General features: G+C 35.4%; 1 protein-coding gene across 4 annotated transcripts in view; it reads left to right on the top strand.

Moving 5' to 3' along the window:
• The window catches only part of ITGAV (integrin subunit alpha V), a 131,854-nt gene that overhangs the window by 88,310 nt on the left and 20,287 nt on the right, over positions 1-23,257 (top strand). For all 4 annotated transcript variants that reach the window (XM_070475899.1, XM_070475897.1, XM_070475896.1 and 1 more), the window contains 12 exons: positions 1,162-1,287; positions 2,173-2,217; positions 2,955-2,998; positions 3,088-3,144; positions 5,581-5,633; positions 6,036-6,238; positions 9,755-9,946; positions 12,529-12,574; positions 13,964-14,071; positions 15,695-15,753; positions 17,268-17,422; positions 20,605-20,742. In XM_070475899.1, the coding sequence (XP_070332000.1) occupies positions 1,162-1,287; positions 2,173-2,217; positions 2,955-2,998; positions 3,088-3,144; positions 5,581-5,633; positions 6,036-6,238; positions 9,755-9,946; positions 12,529-12,574; positions 13,964-14,071; positions 15,695-15,753; positions 17,268-17,422; positions 20,605-20,742 (1,226 nt within the window). The remainder of the gene's footprint in view (positions 1-1,161; positions 1,288-2,172; positions 2,218-2,954; positions 2,999-3,087; positions 3,145-5,580; positions 5,634-6,035; positions 6,239-9,754; positions 9,947-12,528; positions 12,575-13,963; positions 14,072-15,694; positions 15,754-17,267; positions 17,423-20,604; positions 20,743-23,257) is intronic.

Below are 23,257 nucleotides of genomic sequence, written 5' to 3'. Positions count from 1 at the left end.
TAAAATCAGCATGTTTCACTGGGAATACATAAGATGTTAGGATGAATTTTCCCATAGATCTCAGAATTGTCTCTGTAAGAATAGAGAAAATGATAATGATGTTTTATTCCAAAGACATGGTAAATTTTCCTGTGTTCTTTGATTCAAGAAATATTTAAGGAATCCCTCATATGTGTTTGATACCATTTAGGCAAGATGATGGGATTCCCCAATGGCTTAAGCAGTAAAGAATCCGCTTGCAATGCAGGAGATGCAGGAGATGTGGGTTCGATCCCTGGGTTGAGAATATTCCCTGGAGAAGGAAATGGCAACCCACTCCAGTGTTCTTGCCTGGAAAACCCCATGGACAGAGGAGTCTGGTGGGCTACAGTCCATGGGGTCACAAAGAGTCAAGACATGACTCAGCACACACACATGCAGGCAAAGGTAATAAATTAGTGACCCAGACAGAAAGTGTTCTTCCCTACAAACTCAGCTTATGTGACTGGAAAAATCGGAGCTAGATTGATATCTTTAGCTGTTACGATTTTCTTTCTGAAATAGCGGAAATGAAGAGATTGTTTTCCATATGTTATGGAGATGGCATTTGATAAATCAAACAGCCTTTCTTGGGGGCAAGGAGGCAGTCTGATTTTTATGTAGGCGTCTGGTTTTCTTGTATACTTGATAACTTAAGGTTGTGAAGAAAATGCAGTCACTCTTTCAGGCTGCTTCATAGAGGTGTCCAAATAGCTCATTAAGAAAAGACAGCTTAACCAATTATTATGAAAGTAAAAATAATTTCAGTAGATTTTTCAAGTTCTAATTTGAAATTTGGTTGGGAAACAATCCTTGATTTTATGATTCCATTTATTTAACTTTGACTTTTTAGTGAATTAAATTCTGCATTTATAAATTTTTGCTTTTTAGCAGAGACTAACTTGTTAAATACTAGCCTTGAATAGAAATAATTGTGACTTAAAAATAATCAAATTTCAGATTTAGGATCATGAAGAGTTATTTAAGACTAATAAGCAGAAAGATTTATATCTAATCTATTTTATTTCATGAAGGTACTATCCATCATCTGCATTGTAAAGTTCTGCTAGAGAATTGTCATTTATTTTATACATTGTTTTCAGGGCAGCTCATTTTAAATTATAATTTATGTATTTCTTTCAGGTCAACTCATTTCCGATCAAGTAGCAGAAATTGTATCTAAATATGACCCCAAAGTTTACAGCATCAAGTATAATAACCAGTTAGCAACTCGGACTGCACAAGCTATTTTTGATGACAGTTATTTGGGTAGGTAAAATCGAAATATGGATTCACTTTCTGGTGTTGTGGTAGATTTGTCCTATATTTGCATAGATGCTTTCAGTAGAAAAACCTTTTATGTGAAATAGATTAAGATTTTCTTAAAATATAAGGAACATATAATTTCAAATTGTTATTATGAGTACCTAGATTATGTTGTATTTCAGTAGCTGAAATTTAAGAGCATGATTATTTACACAGTGATAATAATAATGGATAGTCTTTAAGATGTGCCTGCTGCATTCTGGACGTTGTTCTGAGAGATTTACCTGTAATAACTCATTTAATCCTCACAAGTCTGTGACAGTGTACTGTTATTACTCCCATTTTATAGATAAAGATACTGAGGCACAGACAGGCAAAGTAAAGTCTGAAGTCTTTGCCTAAAGTCCTTCACTTATAACTTTGCTTTTCTCAGATTTCAATCCAGGCAGTCTGATTCTTGAACTTCTATTCACTATGTTAAACTACAGTTTTGGTTTAGGATTTATTAACTTTGGTTCTAAGTTTCTCTTATTCATTAAACCAAGTATACATGACAGAAATAGTATTTTGCTGATTGAGAAAATCTGTTGTTTGTTACTCCTATGATTTACGACGAATTGCAAATTTGCCCTGTTTTTAACTGACTCCTTTGTAAAGTTGATAAAACAGTCTTATATTTCTAACAGAGATATACTATTCGAGTATTTAGCACCATTATTTTCTTCAAGATTCATTTATCATACACATGTGAACCCATTTCTCCTAGAGGACAAAATATTACAAAATTAAAGAAATTAGTTGAAGGTATTTTCCAGTAAAGCTTAGTCTGCAAATAAGTTGAAGATAATCAGTTCTGCCCTGATGGTGTTTGTCTTTGTTCCTCTTTAGGTTACTCAGTGGCTGTCGGAGATTTCAATGGTGATGGCATAGATGGTACGATGCGCTTGAACTAGATTTAATCCTCTTTAAAAAATTTAGACTAAGCATTTGAAACATGTGGCACTGAAAAATGTCAGCAATTAAAGAGTTTTGAAGCTGAGCTTGGTCCGTGGTAAACTTCTTTTAACCAGCCAAGGGAGCTGAGAGCTTCAGCGACCTCTGTCTGCTCTCACTTCCAGCTGTTTCTTCAGCGCTTTCCTTCTTACTTTCGGTGGATTCAGTTCTCTTGGGGAGGCACAGTTTAATAGTTTCTACTTTCTTTGGACACATCATCTGTGACTTTCTGAGCTCTGCCTATAGCCCATCTTCTCTTTGTCCGTCTTCAGAGCTCAGTCTTGGGAGCCTAGACTTGGCCTGATTTGATCACGTTTCTGTGCCATTGCAGCCTCAGCCCTGTTTCACTTGGCTTTGGATTATTTTTTATTACTGTGTGTACAGCTTTTCTTCATCCTTAAGCCCTTTTCTCTTGTCTGCTCTCTTTCACAAGATTATAAATACCCTGAGGGCACACATACATTTATTTGAAGTCTTCAAGAATCTTTCCATATTCTGTAAAGCTTTCATTTCGTGGTTAAAAAATGCTTGGGTCATTTATTATGGAGTCCCAAGTTTTTAAAGATCTCATACTTAGTGTCTGCTGAAATAGCAAAACTTAAAGCTGTCTGACATAGCCGCTTACTGTTGGAGTTGCCAGTATTGGTCTTAAAAATAAGTAATTTTTTTCTTTTCAGACTTCGTTTCAGGAGTTCCAAGAGCAGCAAGGACTTTGGGAATGGTAGGAAACTTAAAAGATGTTTTCTAAAAAAATCTCTGGGTTATTTCGTATTTTACTCTATTTCATATGCTTTTGTTTTTCTTGCACAGGTTTATATTTATGATGGGAAAAACATGTCCTCCTTACACAATTTTACTGGTGAACAGGTATGCTTTTGAAGTGTTGTGGGTTTTTTTTTTCACTTAATATTTTGACACCAACACTTCCTACTGTCTTTAACAACTTTTCTTGGTAATATTCTGATGGTTTAATATTCGATATATAGTAACTATTGGTTTAATAGTGGGTATTATAGATATAAAATAGGCTTTAAATATTTCACCTTTGTTTTAACCAGAGTAATTTATTTAAGCAAAGCCTTTTGTAATTGCTGTAATAGCTTTTTAAAAAAGGAAATACAAAATCCAATTGAACACATACAAAACTAAAAAATTTCCTTTTTATTTGCTAATAGCATTAAATTCTCTTTTAAAGAATGATCTATGCTTTTTTTTTTTTAAAGAATGATCTATCTAAAGAATGACCTTTTAATTTTATTAGATGTAAAACAAAGCATGGCCAAGATGTGTTTACTATAGATATTACAAGTAAATTTCATTTATACTACATGAAATACAACATTCTTCAGTTACTAATTTGTACTATTAAGTACTAGACAATCTCTATAATTATAGGCATTTTACAATATTCTGTATTATATGTCTCAAAGAATGAAATGGAAATTTAGTATAGGTGTACCATGTTTTCCTGCATTTCATTATTAATACATTTCATAGATTCTGGTTGTTTTTTTTACAAATTGAAAGTTTGTGGCAACCCTGAGTTGTCAGATGATGGATAGTATTTTTTAGTGATAAAGTATTTTAAAATGAAGATACATACATTGTTTTCTTAGACATAATGATATTGCACACTTATAGACTAAAGTATAAATGTTATATGTACGGGCTGTTCAATTTGTTGCGGTGATGTGGTCTGGAACTGAACTTGCAGTGTCTCCGAGGTGTACCTGTAATGATAAAGGAAAACTTAAATCAGTGGTAGAAAAAAGCATCTCCTAGTTTGCACATCTAGGATTTAAGCCCGCTTCTTGTTCAGTTGAGATTGTTTGGCTTCGCAAGAGGATTGAGAGGATGGGAAACGAGACTCGAGGTCCCCAGTAGCGTCCCGTTTGTGTGGCCGTCAGGGTTGACATGTGCAGTTGTCAGCTGTTTGGGCTGTGGCAGGGGTGGCTGTCCCTTTGTGCTGTCGTGTTTTGTCCTCAAGCAGCTTCTCCGTCGGATGCCCATGTGTGTCTCTGGGTCTTGGACTCATCCTTGATGCCTTCTCTTTGTCCTCAGCTCTTCTGTGGAGGAAAGTGGGGTTTGCATTAGGACTGACCTGGGCTCTCACCACTCAGTCTTACCGCATTGGATACGGTGTTTACCATTGTCAATCTGATGGCTTATGTATAAAAGCAGGGATCCTGGTAGCTTCCTTATGGGGATGTGGTGAAAATCCAAGGGAAACACTTCAGTGATAATAACACAGCACAAGACTTTTCTCAGTCAATGACATCCTTTCTTTGCAGTTTCAGGCCCAGTACCCTGAGAGACCAAGATCCAAAGTAGTATTCTGTTAAATTCCAGCCAGCACTTTATTACACATGTTCTGACCTTGTGATTCAACACAGACTTTGTCTTTCATTTTCTCAGTTACACTGTATAAATTCAAAATAGATTAACCTGGGAATCTCCCATATCATTCCCTCCTGATAGCTCAGCTAATCGAATTTTGGAAGATTTACTAACTTTACTTTTTTTGGTTTGTTGACTCATCCTTCACTGTAGTTCATCTTTAATCTGTCCCCACTCCTAGTTTTGTTTTGTATGTTGGAATCTCTTTAGAACTTTCCTTTTTCACATGTATTTCCAGCCAGACTGCTCTGTCTGTGATGGCCAGCAGTCTCCTGTGGTGAGGAGAGGACATTCCTTTTCTGCAAAACAAGCCCATGATAAACCCAAGCACATTTGTACTATGTGCAATTTAAAAGCAAAACCACTGGCACGTAATCGATTGAGATGTGAAACAAAAAGGAACTCCATTCTGTATCTTTTCAAACAGTAATTTCTTTAGAGTTGTAGTGGTTTCACATAGGAAGAACCATTTATGACCTACTAAAAATTAGTATTTATTATTTTTACTGCATTGGTATCATTTGTAACTTCTTGTGTTCAGTTGAAATGTCTTGTCTGTCTTTCTGGTAGTATGTCTGGTGTCTTTGGATAAGTAGAGAGGATAGGAGATAGGAGGTGGGGCCTCAGGAGGAGCCTTGATTGTACTTGGACTTGTAAATGGCCTGTGCTGAAGACCCTGAAATGTCTTGCAAGACACGTTGCTGTCTTGCCAGTAAATCTAGGAAAGTATACAAGCCTCATTAACTGACGGTCATTGTTTTGGTAGAATAAACAAAAGAAGAAACTTAGATTGAAGCACTATATGCAGAGAAAAAAGTAATCCTATTTGGTAAATACACAACAAATATTAATTTTCTAAATTAGTTGGATGAAATGTAAACATTTCATTTTCATCTCATTATCCAGATGGCTGCATATTTTGGATTTTCTGTCGCTGCCACTGACATTAATGGGGATGAGTAAGTTTTAAAAAATGTTTCCAGAAACAGTTTTTTTCTCATGTTTATGAATGCTTTACTAAAACTAAACATTTTTCCTTCTGTTTGTCTCCTTCCTGCTAATCCTCCTGTTTAAGGAACCAATTTGATACAACCTTAATCACAAATAATGAAAAACCTTTATGTTGTTAATAATTCCTTTCACTAGCTTTTATAGTATGAAGGAATAAAATAATCTTATGAATTACTCATAGTTTCTTAAAAGAACTGAAGGAAGGTTTGGATGAGAAATGGTCATTTCAAATGTGGCCTTAAGAGATGTAGAAAGAGGAAAACTTGAGTTTCAACTAAGAAAGAACATGATTATGAATAGTCACATGGAATTTGATCTTACTCTTCATGAAAACAATTCTGTTCTTTCAGTTACGCAGATGTGTTTATCGGCGCACCTCTCTTCATGGATCGTGGTTCTGATGGCAAGCTCCAGGAGGTGGGGCAGGTCTCGGTATCTCTGCAGAAAGCTTCGGGAGACTTCCAGACCATCAAGCTGAATGGTTTTGAGGTCTTTGCAAGGTTCGGCAGTGCCATAGCCCCTTTGGGAGATCTAGACCAAGATGGCTTCAACGGTAAGGAGTGTAAAGAGCCGAAGGTCCCTGACTTTCTGTGGCCACCTGAAAAAGTCCTATACCCTATTTATAGAAGCTCACATGAGCAAACTTCCTTCCTGGAAGGAAGGATTTGAGTAACACTAGGTTCAACGACAGGTTGTTCATTTCCCTTAAAAATCAGAGGGGAATTTTCCAAAGTTGACTCTCACGGGTTATTATACGTGCAGCTCAAATTAGAGCGTCAGAGTGGTTAATTTGAAAGGCACCTGCATTCCCAGGGAGCCCAGTGTGAGCTGGTGATTTTTTGTCTCTGTGTCCTGCTTAGCGGCAGTGCCCTCTGCTGTCCGTTCGGATGCAAGTGTAAAAAATGCTCCCAGGCCTCTTGTCAAGGCAGTGCTGACCCTAATGCCTCCTTCAAAGGTTTGATTTGATACTAATATTTTTAAAGCCATAATTTTGTTGTGGCTATCCAGAATATTCTGAGGGAGATTGTATCTCCCTTCACAGGGACAGATAAAAAGGTATATGTTTACTTTTCTAACAGTCCCACTTAATAATTTAATTAATAGCTGTAGGTACCTTTAAAAATCAAAATTGGCTTGTGCTATAGAGTGAAATGCAAATTACAAATTACCAAGACTTTTAAAAAAAGGAATGATACTAACAATCTCCCTAGAGTTCACAAAATGGAGTTGAACTATGGGTTTGTTTGTATAATCAGCAGTACATAGGGATATCCCCCCGAAAATGACAAGAAAGTTGTAAATTAAGATGAAAACCTCAAAAAGACAGATGACTCTCAAATCTCCCAGTTAGTAGTAGGAAAGGAAAATGTTTGGCCTCAAGACCATTCCTGCCACGTGGGTAGTGTTTTGTCACGCGCTGAAAGTGTCATCTCTCACCCTAGAAGTTTTCATTGTTAGTGGAAAAACTTCTTAAGGGGACATTTTGCTTCTTAAAATAGTCTTAAAGGTTATTTTTTTTACCACCAGGAGAACATAAATGGAATTCTAGTATAAAATTCAATATAGAACTTGAGAAGAATACTACAGAACAGATCAAATCATTACTTTTTGGTAACAAAAACAACCTAGAAAATAGGGCCATATCCGAAGTTCTACCTTGAGTACATTTAACAGGTTCTTTGCTGTGGATGGCCTGTCTCCAGGCGTTTTGGGAAAGCCTGGACATGTCTGCCTTCACCTTGTTTTGAGGATATTCCAGCCACTTTAAAGAATGTTTCTTTAATGTCATAATCCAGATAGCATCTCATCCTGCTTTCCCTATTCCTATTAAAATGTACTGTGAACACAAAAATTATAAGCAGTGATAGCTAAAAAATATCAAAGTTTTATAACTGTTTTACAAAGAGATTTTACTTTTAGAACTAGATACTATTGCAGATGATTTTTTTTTTTTTGCTCCCAAAGTGTCTCCTGAGGTCTTATTGTCCCATATAGCCTGTAGGTGTATGTTTGTATTAGTTACAACCTGGATCTTTTCCTTATTCAGACCTGATGACATTGACCCTTTTTTATGTCTTTGCTCCTATTTTCCTCCCTTTCCACTTAACACCCACTGGGAAAACCCTAGGTATGATCAAGAGGGATACTGAAAACAAAAGGATAAAATTATGTTCCACAATTACATGGAGTTTTTGTCAATACTTCTCCAGAAAGGCAGAGTAGGAAAAGCACAGAAAAAGAAACTAAAATGATCAATAGGAATAGGAATAGATTGATTACATGAAAAAGGAGGGCTCTCCAGACTAGACAGATACCAGCCAAGAGAAGATATGATTAGAATATACAAAATAACAAAAGGTTTAGGAAAGGTAAGGAGAATTTTTTAAAACCATCTCTCAACAGTAGAGCCATCTTCTGTTGGAAAATTGTATTTAAAAAAAAACTTTCTTAGTGCATGCGTCAATTTAGAAGTTATATTTATCTTTTAAAACTAAAGAAGGATTGAGAAGAACTCTTACGTAATTTAAATGCTACTTTTTATTTAAGGATAACAAATTCTTAGTTGGTGCTTACTGCAGGCTAAGCACTGTTCTAAGTGCTAAAAATGAGAGGATGAATTAGAGCCCTACCATGTCCTTAAGGAATTTAGCATCAGTAGGAGCAAGTTTAATGCGAACAAGTAAACACTAGAAAGTAGTCATCACAGTGTCTGAGATATTCCTGGGTATAACCGTCTTAAAAAATGAGTGATGAGGTTTCTTTGATGTCTCGGGATGTTACATTGAAGGGGGTGAAGCCACTTTAGGTATATTAAGAAAATTGAGGCAGTTTGAAATGGCTGGTCTTTAGGTGCTGTTCTAAACAAGAACACATCTTTGTTCTTAGGAAATTTATGTTTTGTAGAGGAGCAATAGAGTAAACACATAAAGGGGAAATTCAGGTAGTGATAAAGGCTGTGGGTTTAGACAAACAAAAGGCAAGGTGATGTGGTAGAGAGTGCCTAGATAGAGGAAGGAGAGGGTGTTACTCCACAGAAGGGCCAGGGAGGAGCTCTCTGACGATTTGGACGAACAGTAGGAGCAAAGCTTGAAAAGCTCTGGAGCAAGAACCTGTAAGGCAGAGGGCACAGCAAGTATAAATCCAGAGATGGGGGCTCACCTGGTGAGTTCAAGAGTCAGAAAAGGCAAGGATTGGTATGAAGATTTGGGGTTGGCTTAGAGGTGGGGTGATGAATGGACAAACTAGGTGGCATTTGAATGCTTTGGGAAATAATTGAAGGATTTTTAAGAAGGAAGGTGACATGATATTAACATTTGGCAGTCTTGAGGAGAATGGATTATAGGGGCAAGAGTAGAAGTGGGAGGCGCTTAGACTTCTTTAGGGGTCCAGGCAAAGGATGACAATGGCTTGTCCAGCGTGGGGCCAGCAAAGATAGAGGGAAGTGGACATAGTATTCATAATATATCTGGAGTTAGGAAAGGTTATAGTGACCATTTGGTTGTTTTTTTTCTTTTTAAGAATTTCAGACTTTTTAAAAATTTCGGTATAAATTGATTAAGATAGAGATGAAATCATAGTGTTTAAGTCTCTGAACCAGATGGAATTCTCAAAAAAACAAAACAAAAAAACCCCCCCAAAACCATGCCCAATTAAATTAACTAGAATTTTGAGAGCTAGAATGAACCTTAGATGAATATTTTGACATGTCCCCTCCTCTCTGTTTTAAGGATGAGTCATTTAAGGTCAAGAATGGTTAAGTGATTTGTCCAAGGTCAGACCCAGAATATATGGCTCCAAGTTAATGTCATTTCCATACTGTTTGCTTGAATCTCCTTGAATTTGGTTTTTGCTTTTGAGTTAAGAGTATACTACTGAACTTTGAATCGATGTTTATCATGGTATCAATACACGGATTCTAAAGATGTTAGGATCTTCTCCACAGAAATAATGATGAGCACTATGACTTGTTTTCTCCATCTGTTCCCTCCTCCGTCCCACTCTCATTTCTTCACCTTCCCCCCCCCCTTTCCCCCCTCCTTACTCTCCCTCTCTTCCTTTTCCCCCTCAGATATTGCAATTGCTGCTCCATATGGGGGTGAAGATAAAAAGGGAATTGTTTATATTTTCAATGGAAGACCCACAGGCTTGAATGCAGTACCATCTCAGATCCTGGAAGGGAAGTGGGCAGCTCGGAGCATGCCACCAAGCTTCGGCTATTCCATGAAAGGAGCCACGGATATAGACAAGAATGGATATCCAGGTGCTTCTTAGAAATAAATAGAGCATCTTAGATTTTTCAGTCCTAACCGCCAGTAATATTAGATTGGTGCAAATGTAATTGCCGTTTCAGACTGTGGACTTTAAATCATTATAACTAGGCTCAAACACATCTTTGTTGATCAAAATAGGAAACATTACAATAAACCAATTTTTGCCAGTGAGAAATAAGTTTGTTTGGTCCTGTAGTGTAAAAATCTGTGCTTCAGGATTTGACGAACTTCTCAGAAAGCATTTTCTGCCTCCTGCTGGTTGTGGAAGCATTTTCACTGCATTAAGTAGTCAAGATGCTTGAAGAAGTAGTGGTCAGTTGGTGAGAGGTCAGGTGAACATGGAAGGTGAGGGAGCACTTGTAGCCCAGCTTGTTCAACTTTAGAAGCATTGATTGTGCAACATGCAGTCAGGGGTCGCTGTGAAGAAGAATTCGGCCCCTTCTGTTGAGCAGTGCCCGCTGCAAGCGATGTAGTTCTCCATATAGCTCATCGGTTTGCTGAGCGTACTTCTCAGGTGTAATGGTTTCACTGGGACTTAGAAAGCTATAGTGGATCAGACCAGCAGCAGACCACCAAATAGTGACCATGGCCTTTTTTGGTGCAAATTTGGCTCTGGAAAGTGATTTGGAGTTTCTTCTTAGTCTAACCACTGAGCTAGTCGTCACCATTTTTGTATAAAATCCACTTTTCATCACAGGTCACAGTGATTGAGAAATGGTTCATTGTTGTTGCATAGAATAAGAAAAGATGACACTTCAAAAGGACAATTATTTTGATTTTCTGTCAGCACACGAGGCACCTACATATCTAGCTTTTTCACCTTTCCAGATTGCTTCAAATGCCAGACAAGTATAGAATGGTCAGTGTTGAGTTTTTCAGCTTCTTGTGTGGTTGTAAGAGAATCAACTTTGATGATCCTTTCAATTGGTTGTTGTCAACTTCTGATGGCCGGCCACTATGCTGCTTATCTTCAAGGCTCTCATCTCATTTGCAAAACTTCTTGAACTACCAGTGGCCTGTATGTTCATCAGCAGTTCCTTGGCCAAATGCGTTGTTGATGTTGTGAGTTGTCTCCACCGCCGTCTCTGACCCACTTTGAACTTGAATAAGAAAGTCACTCAATTTTGCTTTTTGTCTAACATCATTTCCATAGTCTAAAATAAATATAAAATATATAGCAAGTATTAAGTCATTAGCAAAAAAAAATGTAAAGTGAGAAATGCACATTGAAATGATGTATATCATAACCCCATTTGTTTAAGGATGTATTCCAATATCAAATGGCAAAGGTCAGCATTGTAAAACCACAATTACTTTTGTACCAACCTAGTATTAATTACTGCTGTCTTGATTTTATGTTATAAATCAGTTTAATTCAGTATTTCAACTGCTGTTCAAGCCCCTGCCATTGTTCACGGCACGGTTGTCATGACTGAGGGGATACAAAGCGCAGATAGCTCTGTTTCCAGTCATGTTTTCTTTTGGGGCATAAAAAAGTTCCTAATTTTTTGTGATCCACTGTATCTGTCTTTATGGTTTCTCATGTACTTTTCTGCTTAGAAAGAGCTTTGTCAAATTAAGCTTGTGTAAGCCTATTGGGCTATAGTCCATGGGACCACAAAGTCAGATACAACTGAAGTGACTTAGCACACACGCATGCATATACTGTGAGATAGAGTTCTGATTTCATTTTTCCTGATTGTGAACCAGTGGTGATAGCTACGTGTGAAGACTAATGCATTCTGTTCTTGGATTTGGATGCTATCTGCTGTCATTCTAAGGATTCTAGGTACAGTTGATCCTTGGACAGTGTATTAAGGGTGCTGACCCTCTGCACAGTCAAAAGTTCATATATAACTAACTACAGTCGACCTCTGTATCAACAGTTCTGGTTGTGAACCAACCTCAGGTTGTGTAGTGCTATAGCACTTTCTGTGGGGAAAAAAAAAATCCATATATTAGTAGATTTGCGCAATTCAAACCCAGGTTGTTCAAGAGTCAGCTGCGTTTGTATTTTGGTTTTATTTTGTTTCAAAAACAGAAAAAAAAATTTTTTTTGTTTCAAAACACAAAATTCAAAATTTTTTTTTGTTTCAAAAAAATAGAAATTTAAAAGTCCACAGGCAAATGTATCCCTATGGCTGATTCATGTTGATGTATGGCAGAAACCACCCAATATTATAAGTTATCCTTCAATTAAAAAGAAATAAATTTAAAAAACTTAATTAAAAAAAGCCATAGGCATCTGTAAAGTGTTTACCTTCGGGAATGTATGTTTGGGTGATACATTCTTCCTCATTGGTGTTGATTTTTACTCAGTATCCATTCAGAAGATTCTTATCTATCTGGATGGATGAAAAAATTAGTGTTATGAAAGTGTTCGTCATTGGTAACACTGTAAAGTTTTCATATAAATTTTAGCCTTTTAGATGTTGTCTTAAAATCACTGATGAAGAACTTTGAGTCTATGTCTAAATCTAATCTTTATTATGTACATGGAGAGCTTTATAGAATCGTATGTGAATTTTAAAAAACTATTATTATTAACATAGTTTTTCTATTCTCTTTTAAGACTTAATTGTAGGAGCTTTTGGTGTAGATAGAGCTGTATTATACAGGTAAGACTTTCCATATCTGATAATACAGGAGTATTATGAATTATATGAAAGTTTTATAGTTAAGTACCATTGCTTAAATTTCATTTTAATTTTCTTGAAGTAATGATAAAATTTGTTCTTTCTATTCAAGATTCACTTCAGGCAAGGAGTAGTGATACAAGGAGATCCCCAGAATAGAGAAAGCAGTAGATTTTTTTTTTTTAGAAAAGCATTCAGAATTTTCCATCTTTGTTCTTTAAATTTGTTCAAAGGTGTTCTCCTATGTTTTAGATTTTGTGAATTTAAAAGTATGAGTTACATTTACAAGTATAAAAGTTACATTTTCCTCTAAGAGACAAGAAATTAACTTGGTATTTGTGCCACAGTATTCTGAGACCACCGGGGAAGTATGTAATGACTCCCAAAATAAATGTTTTTATCAGAGTAGTATGTGTAAATCTACATATCTCTAGTTCCCAGCTTCATACATATTTCCCATAATTCTCTGTGTTTCATCAGTTCCCATTGCTTTACAGTATCATCTGGTATCGCAAGTAGATTAGGATGTTTACACTCCTAGGGACTGTGCTTATAGATGGCAGGAAAACTAACCCTCTTGTGTAGTGTAGGTCAACTTGATTGTGCCTCTCACAGCAGCTTGTGGCAGTACAGATTCTAGGATTTGTCGTGATTGGAACAAGCACACTGACCTGAGCCTGCTATATTTTTTTACAGAGCATAAACATGTACATCTAACTTTGGAAAACTATATTTATTTTAATTTATTGTTTAGTTTTAAAAATTGTTATTAACAAAGTAATACAGGCATGTGGTAAAATTTCAAGCAATATAAAAAGGGCATACAATAAAAAAAATACATACTTCCTCTCACACCAGTTACTAGTTCGTTAGTATATCCTACCAGAAACATTCTGTGCATTACAAAATTGTGTGTGTGTATGTGTGCATGCATCCTTTTTACATGTTTTTTTTTTTTTTTTCCTGTCATACTAAAATTCTCTCCTGGTTAATCTCATCCCATATTAGTGCAGATGGCTTTACAGCACTCATCTCCCTCTTGTATTGCAGCTGCATTAGGTAGCTATCCCCCGACCTGTTTAACCATCCTGCTTTAATGGGCTGTGTTCAGATAGGTTGTGACCAGTGGTCCTGCTTTGCCTGGAATTGAGGGCGCTTTACCAGGTCTTGGAACTTTCACTGATAAAATCAAGACAGTCTAGGGGCAAACTGGGACATTTGGTCTTTCTAAGTTTAGATTATTTCTATTCTTTTTGCTATTACAAACACTGCTTTAGTGAACATTGCTCTGTATACACCATGAATGTGAACCTAAAGTACTTAGATCAGTGTAACATTTTAAATAACTTTTTTTCTTTTTTTTAAAACCAGGGCCAGACCAGTTATCACTGTAAATGCTGGCCTTGAAGTGTACCCTAGCATTTTAAATCAAGAAAATAAAACCTGCTCTCTGCCTGGGACAGATCTCAAAGTTTCCTGGTAAGGGTGTTTGTTTGATAATAGTTATTATTATAATTATTGGTTCAATCATTATAAAATTAATTAAAAATGGGGGAGTGGGCTGAAATATTATTCAGTTTCTATTTTCTTGTCATAGATTGAATTTAGAAATATTGTTCCAAAGAGGGTACATATAAGCCTCTAGAAATATTCTATAAACTAGTATAAAACTAATTTTTGAAAAATGAATATATCAAAAATAAAAAAAGTCAGTGAACATTTTGATTTTGATTTTTAAAAACTAATGATGTTTTTCAGATTTAATATCTATGACTAATTGTATGAAAATAATTATTTTGCTTGAAAGTATTGGTTTTCTGTTTGTTCTTTTACTAATTTCTGAAGAAAAATGTAACAAGCTTAATGTCTGAAATTCTTCTCTATTTCTCAAGTTTCCATTTTTTATTACTTTTCACTGTATCATGTGATTTTTTTTTTGCTATTTTTTATTCTATTTGTATTTATAATTTTCTTAAGTTTTTTTCTTTAAACTGACTCATGTTTTACTTTAAAACACATTAAAATAAAATAGAGAAACCAGTCTTTCTCATACATGTCAACATAAATATAAAATTAATAATGAAAAGTCCTGATCCATAAAAACTGACTGTAAGTACCCAACTTTGGGAAATAATGTTCATGCTGCTTACTTACACAGAAAAATTAAAGAGAACTTACATATGAAGGGTAGAATGATTGGAAGCTGGGAAAATTTTACTTCAAATGATCTAATGGAAAGATATTTTTCCTGATTTTGTTTTTGAAGTATTTATTGTTATTAAAATCATTTTTCAAAATTTTGTTTATAATATATATATTAAACAAATAAACATGTATACAATAAAAATTTTATTTCTTTCATCAGAGTGCATTAAAAGTTCAATAATATTTGGTCTTCATTTTCATTGATTGGCAGTGACATTTTCAAGATTTTTGCTTATTCTGGTAACAATGAATACATTAACTAGAGCGGTAGCTTTCATATGTTCTTGATTATAGGATGAAACACATTTTACATCATAATCCAGTAAACATAGGTTTTAAAACTTAAGTTTCATGAAATCTTATCCTTGACACTTAAGTCAATTTTATATATATATTTGTTTTTTTTTAAGATGCTGGCCACAACCCAGTAAACTGATGTCATGACCCAGTAATAAACTGTGAAAAATACTGTTCTAGAGGAGCTTACTAAATAAAGGGAGCTTTGTGGGACTTTTAAATAAGTGAGATATTTATTTTAAATCTGGACTGTCATTTTCCTCATTTAGATTTATTGAAGAGATTCTATAAACTTGAGAGGAAGTTAGGAATTTTTTTTTCTTTTTTGTCTCATTAAAGTATCATGAAAGGAAATGTGCCTAAGTTACTGAAGAATGAGTTAGAATATTCTGTATAGTTTTAATATATAAAAATAATATTAAGATGTATAATCTATTAAAAATAATATTAAGATGTAAAGAAAGATACAAGGCTTCACAGTGTAAACTAAGTGTTAGAAATGTGAGATTTAAAAAAGAAAAATTTGTGAGATTTGGGTGATATTAAAAAAATGTTTAAATTGGATTATGGGATTTGTGTGTGTTTTTTATTTTTTTACAGTTTTAACGTCAGGTTCTGCTTAAAGGCAGATGGCAAAGGAGCACTTCCTAGGAAACTTGGTAAGTGTTCTATCGAAAAATTATATATAATGGTGCTGCATATGCAGCACTTAAAAAACGCTTTAGGATATTTGAATAACTATTCAGATAGTTGTTATTTTTTTAAATTTGAATGTTATGTTAAAGACATTTAAAATTACAACATAATTATTTTGTTTGGCAGCTCTTAAGCCAGTTCAGAGATAATACATTTATTTATTGGCATTCTGAAAAATTAGTGATAAATACGGCCTTGAGAAAGTTAAAGTTACCAATGTGAGACAAATGAACTTCAGGAAAAATGAATATCATTGTTTATAAAGTCAGTTACCTACTGAGAAGTTTATATTTTATGTGTTGGAGAAACCCTGGTAATTTCAGGAGTAGAGGTGATTTAGAAAGAGAGAGAAGGAGAAAAAGTTTTGACCACTAAATTTAACCCACACAGAAAATACTAACTTCACTCTTTTTTTTCAAAGAGTTGTTTATGTGATTCTGAATGCAAGGTAGGAGAGTTCAGTAACTGTTGTGGAGATTTGTTGGTGTTTATGCTAAGAAATTAAAGCTCTTAATAGAGGACTGAGTCTGTTGGGAGGTGTGTTTGTGTCTGAAGTTCACATAGGGTAGCAAGGAAGGTAATTTTTCAGTAAAGACCTGAAGGAAATGAAGGAACTAAGGGATACCTGGACAAGTATTTTGCAGAGGAATTGGCAGTTTCAAGAGGCTAGAGGCAGGCGTTTGCTGTCTCTCAAAGAGTGGATGGAACAGAACTGGGAGCAGAATAATCCTGGGTTTTCACTCAGATTTGTTACGGAGTTCAGCATTTAGAGGAACTTGAAAGGAGACTTGTGGTTTTAAAGATCTGCATTCTTATCTCCTTTGAAGAAACTGTCTAAGAAGAACTGAATCTTAAAAGCTAGTAATCTAGCAACTGTGCTTGTTTCTTGGCTGTGCTTGATTCTTCCATGGGAACATTTTTTTAAGATGATTCCTGACCTAGTCAGCTTTGTTTGGTCATTTGCTTCATGAGAGACATATTTACCTGATAGTTTGATAGGGTAGCTTCATTAGAAGTATGAGTTGCAATTGATACAAACTGCTCATTCATCACAGTAGTGAATGTATGGATACATATTAGTAAACATTTCTTACTCACAATCAGCAAGAGTGCTGCTACCTGCATTTGTGGTGGGAGTCTTAATTATTCACATATTTCATTTCTGAACTTCCTCCTCTCAGCTTAAGTTAAAAGAAAAAAAATTTCCTTCTGTCTGCTAGTTTTATCATTATCTAATGTCTGAATTATTAGATGACATTAAGTTGGGAATGATCGGATTAATTAATTATGAAATATTTATTCAGAATTAATATGTTGTGGTCTCACTATAGTGTATAGACTTTTTAAGAATGAATTAGAAGCAAGTTACTTCTTAAGAAATGTCTGTGTATCTCTCTTTACATGAAAACTTGAGATATTTAGGACAGGTAGGTGTCCATAAAGATTATGTTGGTTATAAATCCTTTGGTTTGTATAGACTTCCAGGTGGAGCTTCTTTTGGATAAACTCAAGCAGAAAGGAGCAATTCGACGAGCACTCTTTCTCCATAACAGGTCCCCGGGTCACTCCAAGAACATGACCATCTCAAGGGGGGGACAGATGCAGTGTGAGGAGCTGATCGCATATCTGCGGGTAAGACATACTTTTATGTTCTTTATCTTTCTTTGTATTATTTTTTCATCTGAATGATTTTTCCTTTTTGTAAAATTTTTTTGGTGGTGAATAAATAAGAAAACAGAAAAATGCAGTTGAGGAAATTGGGCTTTTTACAGAGTAAGACTTGAGTAGCGGACATCTACTCTTGTCAGACTGGATATCACACGTGGCCTTAATAAATTATGACAAACGTGTTACTGGACTCTCAAGACCGTAAAAGAAATCTACCCCTCCCCAGTTAATCAATTAAAAAACTTCATTGGAAAAAAAATAAAATAAAAAAAATAAAAAACGTCATTGGCTAAACCCGACTTGTGAGTTGTAAGCAAGTGTGAGTCAGGGTAGCTAGGGGGGAGGGCTGGAACCTGGGTAGAGGGGGCAGAGGGGGAGCAATACTTGCCGTCACCATTATGGGGGTTCAGACTCACCTGGGGCCTGCTGCAAGCCAGGGGGCTGACCTCAACCTCCTGTATTAGGTCTAGATTTTTCCACAGGGCTGAAGTGTTCCCAAAACAAAGATGACCCTGACTCTTGCAAGAGTAAATGCAAGCTTTCACTGGAACAGTCTAGTACAGGTCCCACAGGTTAAGTTCAGATCAAATAGGAATTCATTTCTAAAGTACTAAAGAAACAAAAAGTAAACCATTAGAAGACACAGCAAACAAATCTTAGTCCTGGAAAAGTGAAGCGAAAGTCACTCAGTCGTGTCTGACTCTTTGCGACCCCATGGAAAGGCTTGAGATTTAGAATTATCAGTTAGAAAGTATAAATGTGTATAAAATATTAAAAGAAATAAAGGGTGAAATTTGATTTAAAAGACAAAAGTATCAGTAAACATATGGAAGACTCAACATAATTAATAAACTATTTAGAACTTCCAACTTTTAGAGGAGATAAAAGTTCCCCATATACATATAGGAAGTCTGAACAAATGTGAGAAAATTGAAATCATAGAATATATGCTATTTGATTATAGTGCAGTTTTTAGAAATCAGTAACAAATTTAAATTGAGAATTAGTAATTGTGAATTTAAGCAACTTATGGATTAAAAAAAAAGATCATACTGGAAATTTACTTAGAAGTGAATTATAATGAAACTATCAAAATATCAAAATGTGTAGGATATCCTAAAAGCAAAATATAAAGGTAAATGTATATAGCCTTAAATGCTATTTAATTTAAATGAAAGCTTAAGGGAAAAAATGAAGGGAAAATAAACCAAGAAACTTCCACAAAATTAAAAATGAAAAAAGGACATTCCTGGTGACTCAGCAGTAAAGAATCTGCCTGGAGTGCGGGAGACCCCGGGTTCGATCCCTGGGTTGGGGAGATGCCTGGGAGAAGACAATGGCTGCCCACTCCGGTGTTCTTGCCTGGGAAACCCCATGGACAGAGGAGTCTGGAAGGGTACAGTCTGTGGGGTCTCAAAGAGTCAGACACTACTGAAGCAACTTCGCTCGCAGGCACATAGTTAATGGAGGAATTAAGATAATAGAATATTATGAACAACCTGTACCAAGAAAACAAAAACATTCTTAGAAAAACATAGCACGACTGTTACTTGAAGAAATAGAAAACCCAAACAATCCACTTAACCGTATAAATCATTCTGAAAATTGAACTGGCAGTTTAAAAGTCTTTACACAAACAGATCACAAGACCTAAATAATTTTATAGGCAATATCGTCTAAGCTGTCAGGAATGAGACATTCCAATATTAAGCTCTTAGAAAGAATAGAAAAAACAAGATGTATTTCCAGCTTATTCTCTGAAGCTAGTGTAATTGATACCTAGACTGGCCAAGGATAGCATAAACAAGAAAAATTCATGAGTCTTACACAAAGATATAGATGTAGAATTACTAACCAAATATAAGCAAACTCAATCCAAGCTGTTTATAAAGAATATTAAAAAACAGATCATCAGCTTGCATGTATCCTAGAGCGGGTTAATATTAAAAATATAGAAGTGTAACTTCACACATGAATAGGCTGAAAACATGGCCATCTTACTTGAAGTGCAAGAAAGGTTTTTGATTAAATAACTGTTCATGGTATTTGCAAACAAATACCTCAAGCTTCAACTATGAAGAATTACCATTTTACACTCAAAGTCTACCAGTACTTGTTGCTTGTTCCAGATGAGAATTAATGGGAATTCTTATGTGTTGCTGATGCCAGTGTAAATGCTGTGAAGATTTTGGAAAATAATATGGTATTATCATAGAGAACTGACAAATCTCCTTTCCACTGTGTAGAACGATACTGTTTTTTTTTTTGTAATAGCAAAATTAAACCAAAACCCCAAAGAAATCCAAAAAAGAATTATTAAACTGTGGATTTATTATAAGTATTACTCAACATGGGCTTCCCTGATAGCTCAGTTGGTAAAGAATCTGCTTGCAGTGCAGGAGACCCTGGTTCAATTCCTGGGTTGGGAAGATCCCCTGGGGAAGGGATGGGCTACCCACTCCAGTATTCTTGGGCTTCCCTTGTGGCTCAGCTGGTAAAGAGTCCTTCCTGCAATGTGGGACACCTGGGTTCCATCCCTGGGTTGGGAAGATCCCCTGAGAAGGGAAAGACTACCCACTCCAGTTACTCAACAATAAAAATTAACCTTGCTACATGCAACAATGTGAATGAATCTTCTAAAAAAGTGTTGAAGCAAATAACAGAAGAATATGTATGGTCTCATTTTAAAATAGGAAAAGCAATCTGAAGAACATGCTGTTTTAGAGACATATACAACTAGAGTAAAACTACTGTGAGCAAGCTAATGGAATGATTCCCTCTGGAAGGCAGACAAAGGGATGAAAAGAGCATGTAGGTAGCCTAAGCAATGTAGGTAATGTCCTAGTTATTGTTTATATAGGGTGTGTGTTGGAGTGCCCATTTTATTAACAGGTCTCATATATTTTTGTGTGAATCAAATATTACATTACAAACAAAGTTGGTTAAGGATTCCCAGTGGATAATGGTAGTCTTCTTTATGGATATCCTTTTCTTATGTAAGTGTAGTATTACAGGGAGTTTTGGTAGAATTGGATCGAGGGATGCGTACAGCTGGCTTTGTATTGTGCGCGTACGGATTTCTACAGATAGCTTGATGTCTTACTTAGGTTGATGTTGTAATTAATTCAAAGCTTTTGCATTTTTAGGACGAATCTGAATTTAGAGACAAACTCACTCCAATTACTATTTTTATGGAGTATTGGTTGGATTATCGAACAGCTGCTGATGCAACAGGGTTGCAACCTATTCTTAACCAATTTACTCCGGCCAATGTTAGTCGACAGGTACTGTGCTTTATTAATTTATCCTTTAATCTTTTAAAAAAATCTTATAATTCGTATTTTAAAATAGCATAAAGGATTGCTTTTATTTTATATTTTTAATATTTTTGCATTAGAGTATAGCAGATTAACAATATTAAGATAGTTTCAGGTGGACAGCAAAGGGACTCAGCCATACAAGGATTGCTTCTATAATGTTGCGTTTTTAGTCAGAAGTCAGAGGGGAAGAGACGTTCAAAGCCACTCAACTTACCTGCAGAGGAAGACAAGGTCACATTTTGAATATATAAAACAATAAAGTAATTCAAGGAAAACAACAAAATGCCAAGTAATACATAGTATTTTAGTATTTTGCTAAACAAGTTTATGTTATCTTTGATATATTTTAAAAACTAGTGTATATATACACATATGCATATATAGTATGTAAATCATTCTTTTGATAAAATCAAATATAGCAACAGAATTTTATAAGGAATATATTTTATATATGTTAGCTACATTTTATAGTTTTAATTTTATAATTTATTTTACATAACTATCTTATATTTCATTTTGCATGTAAATAGTATAGGTGCTGCTTTCCGCTACTCATTAGTATAGAACTTACATTGTTCTTAGTTCATATTTTTTACAATTTATATTTTTAGGGGATGCACAGTCTTACGTTGATTAATTTAATAATGAACATATGAGCCACATATAGTCTGTTGTTCAGTTTTACAGTTTTTTTAAAAGTTAATTGTTACTTTTATATTATGCATTTTGATATAGGAATTATGATTATTTTCTGTTTATAATTCTGGAATTTTTTGGAAACTATTTATTAGTGTTAACATTAGTTTACTGGAATCACCAGTTTCTTTAATACCAATATAATTTAAAGGCAGCTTATAAAGTGGTTAACTTTGGAAACTGCTTTGAGGGAAAGAATAACTTTAATATTTGACTTTCTTCCCTTTCTCCACCTCCCCTTCTTCATCGTTTGAATCTGTTTCCTTTGTGTTCTACTTTTGTTCCGGCAAGGACATTACCTACTCTTAGGCATTTCTTTCTGTATTCTTAGTTTTATTATGTATTCTCATTTCTGTAATTACCTACCCCAGCATGCTTATTTACTTCTCTCTAAAATGGCCCTTTATTTCCCTGGTCATATTACTCACTTTTTAAATTACTGTACACTCTCTTTAACGTACTGCCTTCTAATAGAAATATAATGTGAGACACATTCGTAGTTTAAATTTACTGATCAGTAACATTAAAAAAATAGAAAACTGGTGACTGTGATTTTAATAATATATCTGTATTAGTTTGCTAGGACTGCTATTGCAAAGTGCCACAGAATGGGTGGTGAAATAATAGAAATTTATTTTCTCACAATTCTGGAGGCTTAAAGTCGGAGATCAAAGTGTGAGCAGTGCTGGTTTCCCCTGGAGCTTTTCCCACTGGAGCTTTTCCCACTGGCTTGTAGTGGTCACTTTCTCCCTGTGTCTTTATGTGGCCTCCCCTCTGTGTCTGCGTTCTAATCTCCTTATAAAGCACCAGTCATATTGGATTACGGGCTTCCCTCATAGCTCAGTCAATAAAGAATCTGCTTGCAACACAGGAGACTGGGGTTCAATTCCTGGGTCGGGAAGATCCCGTGGAGAAGGAAATGGCAACCCACTCCAGTATTGTTACCTGGAAAATCCCATGGACAGAGGAGCCTGGCAGGCTACAGTCCATGTGGCTGCAAGAGTTGGACATGACTTAGCGACTTCACCAGCACCACCACCATGTTGGATTAGGGCCCGCCCTAACGATGTCATTTTAACTTAATTACCTCTTTAAAAACCATGTTTCCAAATAGTCACGTTTTTCTATGAAATTCTTTATATTGTTTTTTACTGTCTTCAAAATCCAGAGTGTATTATACTATAGCACATCTCAATTCAGATGCTAAAGCTTCGTCAGAAATATTTTGTCTTCATTTAGAAGTTATACTAAAAGTTTTCTAGTGGCAGAATCAAGTATCAGTTTTTAAATTTAAGTTAATTAATATTAAATGAAATGTAAACCACCCCACCCCACCCCGCCGCAGTCATACTAGGTACATTTCGAGTGCTCGAAAGCCACGTGCAGCTTGCTGTGGCTTCTCTATTGGACATAGCAGCTCTTGAGTTTTCCTTTCTGTACCGTTATCCTTTGGAGTTACAGACTTCGTGCTTTCTGCACTAAAAGTGGCTTTTTAACCCAGCCTCGGCACCCCCACCCCCCCCAACTGCCCTCTGGTTGTTCATTCAAATGTGTATTAAGTTCTTACTCTGTGTAAGATACTAAGGATATAACTGTAGAGATTTAGTTCTCTGTGAATGCAAAATAGTGCTTTTTTTCCGTTTCTGAAGCTGTTCTTTCCTGATAGTGTATTTTAATGCTGTAGTTGCACCAATGCCAGCTTAATCCTTTTTCTTCAATGTAGAGTGGTAGTTAGTCAAATATCCCTTTATCACAGTTTATTAATATTTCATAATACTTCTCA

The sequence above is a fragment of the Odocoileus virginianus genome, chromosome 13 (assembly GCF_023699985.2).
Source record: "Odocoileus virginianus isolate 20LAN1187 ecotype Illinois chromosome 13, Ovbor_1.2, whole genome shotgun sequence".
In the NCBI taxonomy this organism is placed as follows: Eukaryota; Metazoa; Chordata; class Mammalia; order Artiodactyla; family Cervidae; genus Odocoileus; species Odocoileus virginianus.
This window is presented reverse-complemented; position numbering and strand designations above follow the sequence as displayed.